The 4,268-nt window shown below is 47.4% G+C and overlaps 1 protein-coding gene across 1 annotated transcript; it reads right to left on the reverse strand.

The window, feature by feature from the left end:
- Positions 1 to 3,341: 3,341 nt before the first annotated feature.
- On the reverse strand, positions 3,342 to 4,031 carry LOC137628572 (uncharacterized). The gene has a single exon (XM_068359727.1). It carries the CDS (start codon positions 4,029 to 4,031, stop codon positions 3,342 to 3,344), a length of 690 nt encoding a protein of 229 aa, XP_068215828.1.
- Positions 4,032 to 4,268: the final 237 nt, after the last annotated feature.

Genomic DNA, 4,268 nt, shown 5'->3' on the forward strand with positions numbered 1-4,268 from the left:
TAGAAAGGGCAAGGTTTCTATGTCTGAACACAGTTGCTAACATGCTCCTATAACCTTTAATAGTAGAGGAGGAGAAATTCCACTCGTTCGAAGGTGGAGCAGGAAGTCCGCAATTTGAGCTACAGAGGTACTAGATGAGGAAAGAGAATTGACTCTACACCACTCTCTAAAAACCTCCCACTTGGACTGATAGACTTTGATAGTCGAAGTCCTTCTTGCTCTTGCAATGGCCTGAGCTGCCTCCTTCGAAAAGCCTCTAGATCTAGCGAGTCTTTCGATAGTCTGAAGACAGTCAGCTGAAGAGCGTGGAAATTTTGATGGAGTCTTTCCAAGTGGGGTTGTCTGAGTAGATTTACTCTTAATGGTAGTATTCTTGGAGTGTCTACCGCCCATACTGGTCCCTTTGGAGGTAACAAATTTCTGTACTACTTTGTACAGGATCTTGTATGGTGGGAAGGCGTACAGATCTAGGTTGGACCAATCCATAAGAAACGCGTCTATGTGGACTGCTTCTGGATCCGGCAGAGGGGAGCAATACGCCTCTAACCTCTTTGTCTTTGAGGTTGCAAAGAGATCTATGCATGGACGACCCCAAAGACGCCATAGGCTCTTGCAAACTTGAAGGTTGAGTGTCCACTCTGTCGGTAGGATCCGACCTCCTCTGCTGAGGCTGTCTGCCATTACATTTTTCTCCCCTTGGATGAATCTTGTTAGAAGTATAACGTTCCTCTCTCTTGCCCACAAAAGGAGATTCTTTGCCGTCTCGTACAGAGATATCGAGTGAGTTCCCCCCTGCTTGGTAATGTACGCCAGTGCTGTCGTGTTGTCCGCATTGACCTGAACCACTTTGTTGGTGACTGCTTGCTCGAAACTTTTGAGGGCTAATAGAACTGCCAACTATTCCTCGTGGTTTATATGTAAAGACTTTTGGTTCTCTGACCATAGTCCCGAAGCTTCCAACTTGTTTAGGGTTGCTCCCCATACTGCGTCCGAGGCGTCGGAGCATAACACAAGGTCTGGGCTCTTTTGTGATAGGTCGAGACCTTCCTGGAACTTGTTCGGTTCTTCCCACCCCCGAATGCAATCTTTGATGGCGTTCGTAATCGGAATGGACATCGCTTCTAGGTCTTTTTCCTTGTTCCAATGGCTGTTGAGATGGAACTGGAGAGGACGAATGCTCAGTCTTCCTAGGGGAACAAATTATTCCAAGGAGGAGAGGGTTCCTACTAGGCTCATCCACTTCCTTGCTGAACACATATTCTTGCTTAGGAACGACTGGAGTTTCAATCTGGCTTGCTCCATCCTTAAAGGAGACGGAAAAGCCCGAAAAGTCTGACTTCGAATCGTCATTGCCATATAGAGAATCTCTTGAGATGGAACCATGAGAGACTTTTCCTTGTATACAAGGTGACGCAGCTCTTTTGAGAGGTTCAATGTTGTCTGACAATCCTTCAGGCAGTGATCGTATGAGTGCCCTCTGAGAAGCCAGTCGTCGAGATACAGAGAGCCTCTTATGCCCCTTGAATGGAGGATCTTTGCTACATTTAGCATGAGCTTCGTAAAGACCTGGGATGCTGTGCAAAGGCCAAAGCATAGGGCTCTGAATTGGAAGACATCTCCCTTGAAGACGAACCTTAGGTAAGGTCTGAAGGTCGGATGGATAAGGATGTGGAAGTAGGCATCCTGGAGGTCTAAAGAGATCATCCAGTCGTCCTTCCTCACTGCGGCTAGCACTGATTTCAAAGTCTCCATAGAGAACTTCGTCTTCAGGATTAACTTGTTCAGCGCCCTCACGTCCAGGACTGGACGCCATCCCCCCCAGTTCTTGGGTACCAGGAACAGTCGGTTGTAAAATCCTGGTGAAAAAATATCCTGTACCTTCTCTATGGCCCACTTTTTTAACATAAGAGACACTTGGGTCGATAGAGCTTGTCTCTTTGCCTCCTCTCTGTATCTGGGAGAGAGATCCACAGGAACTAAGACCAAAGGAGGACTCCCTTGAAAGGGGATCTTGTAACCCTCCTTCAAGATCTGGATAGACCACTGATCTGCTCCTATCTTCTCCCACGCTCGCCAGAAGTTGAGTTGTCTGGCCTCTACTGCCTGAAGGTGAAAGCAGTCAGACCCTGCTTCGCCCTGCTCTAAAGCCTCTTGTCTTATTCCTTCTAGCGTCAGGTCTGGAACTACCCCTGCTTGAAGATATCCCTCGAAAGGGCTGAGAAAACTTGGGAAAAGTTTCTTCCTTAGGCTTGCGACTGGTAAATGATGGTGGGAGAGCTTTTCTGGCTGTCTTAGAGACAATATCCTGAGTAGCTTTTTGAGCCAAGGCTGCAGATATCTCCCTGATTAGTTCTTGTGGGAACAACAATGGAGAAAGAGGCATATACAACAGCTCGGACTTCTGGAAGGGAGTAACCCCCAGCGAAAGAAACGAGCATAATTGATCCCTTTTCTTAAGGATGCCAGAAGAAAAAAGTGCTGCTAGTTCGTTGGATCCATCCCACAAAGCCTTGTCCATACAAGACATCAAATGGACTAGGGCAGAGGTATCCCCCTCTTTAAAAGTAGCGACATTTTTACCCAGAGCTCCAAGAGTCCAGTCTAAGAAGTTAAAAATTTCAAAGACTCTAAATATGCCCTTGAGCAGGTGGTCCATCTCCGAAGTAGACCAGAAGATCTCGATCTTCCTCATGGCCGACCGACGAGGAGCGTCTACAAGGCTTGAAAAATCTTCCTGGACAGAGGTAAGTATCCCCAAGCCGAGAACATCTTCTGTCTCGTACCAGATACTAGACCTGGAGGCCAGTCTAGCCGGAGGAAAGGAGAAAGCTGCTTTTCCTAAGGCTTTCTTAGACTGTAACCAGTCACCCATCAATTTAAGAGCTCTCTTAGATGAACGCGATAACACCATCTGGGTAAAGCTAGCTTTTTTAGAGGCCTTCCCAAGAGTAAACTCAGACGATGGTGAACGGGGAGCCACTGGCACAAAAAAATCTGAGAACTCCTCCGTAAAAACTTGTATCAGTTTTTTCAAGTCGGCAGAATGATGAAAAGAAACAGAGTCTTCGTCATCCGACACTTCATCAAACTCCATAGGAGAAAGCTGGCCTTCTAAATCCTTCTCTGGCAACATTCCTTCGGGAGCAGCAGTGTTGAAAGCAGTTTCCTTCTCAAAAATATCCTGAGTACCAACAGCAATAGAAACAGGATCATTACTAGAAACATCAAGCGGGTGTGACGCTTACGGCTCAGCCGAACGCTCGCGATCAATTTGATCGGAGTCAAAGAGTTCCTGAACTTGAACTGCATCAATTTCTTCTTGGAAAGAGTGAGCTTCATTATCATAATCCTGAAACGCGCTTGCCGTCAATTCCTGACAAGCGTTCGACGCTGCGCACTGCTTGCTGTTCAGCGACTTGTTCGTCTGTTTTCCATTCGGAAACACGACCTGGAGGACGTTCACTAAAATAATTTGAGGAGTGAAGAGCGTCCTGAAATGTAGGACGTTCGACAGCCTGTTTCGCAGGACGTTCGGCAGCCTGTTCCGAAGGACGCTCGGCAGCCTGTTCCATAGGATGTTCAAGAGCCTGTTTCGAAGGACGTTCGATAGCCTGCTTTGAAGGACGAATGGCAGCCTGTTTCTCAGGACGTTCGGCAGCATGTTTGGAGGGACGTTCGATAACACGTTTAACAGGACGTCCAGCGTCTTTCTTTGAAGGACGTTCGAGCACACGATCTGACGGAAGGATCTCCTTGCGCTTGTAAGGGGGTTCGTGTTCTATATAGGGGCTGTCAACTACGGACTTAGGTGAACGTTCACAATCACTTCCTAAAGGACGTTCACAGAGGCTAGCAGGAAGCTTAGCTCCTCGACTATGAGGGCGTTCGAACACACGTCCTACAGGAAGTTTTGAAACTTTTAGAACAGCCTGCTCGCTGTCTTCATCCCGACCAAAACTGTCACGTGTGCTGGTTTGAGGTATGTCGCTACGCTGGTAGTTCTGCATAAATGACGAGAGCCTGTTTTGCATATCTTGCAGCATAACAAAATTAGGATCTGAACGTTATGAAATCGGTGATGAAACCACAACGTTCTCCTCATCGCTCAGAGGAACAGAGCGCCTGGAAGGTGAAAACCAGTCTGAAGGCTGCGCTGGTGCCTGGAATGAGGTTAAGCCTGGTCCTGACTGCATAGGAGGATCCTTGGAAGCGTCCAACGTCCTATAAAGACGTTTAATCGGAGGACTTTCAAACGTCTCTGGTGTATC

The sequence above is a fragment of the Palaemon carinicauda genome, chromosome 36, assembly GCF_036898095.1.
Source record: "Palaemon carinicauda isolate YSFRI2023 chromosome 36, ASM3689809v2, whole genome shotgun sequence".
Taxonomy (NCBI): domain Eukaryota; kingdom Metazoa; phylum Arthropoda; class Malacostraca; order Decapoda; family Palaemonidae; genus Palaemon; species Palaemon carinicauda.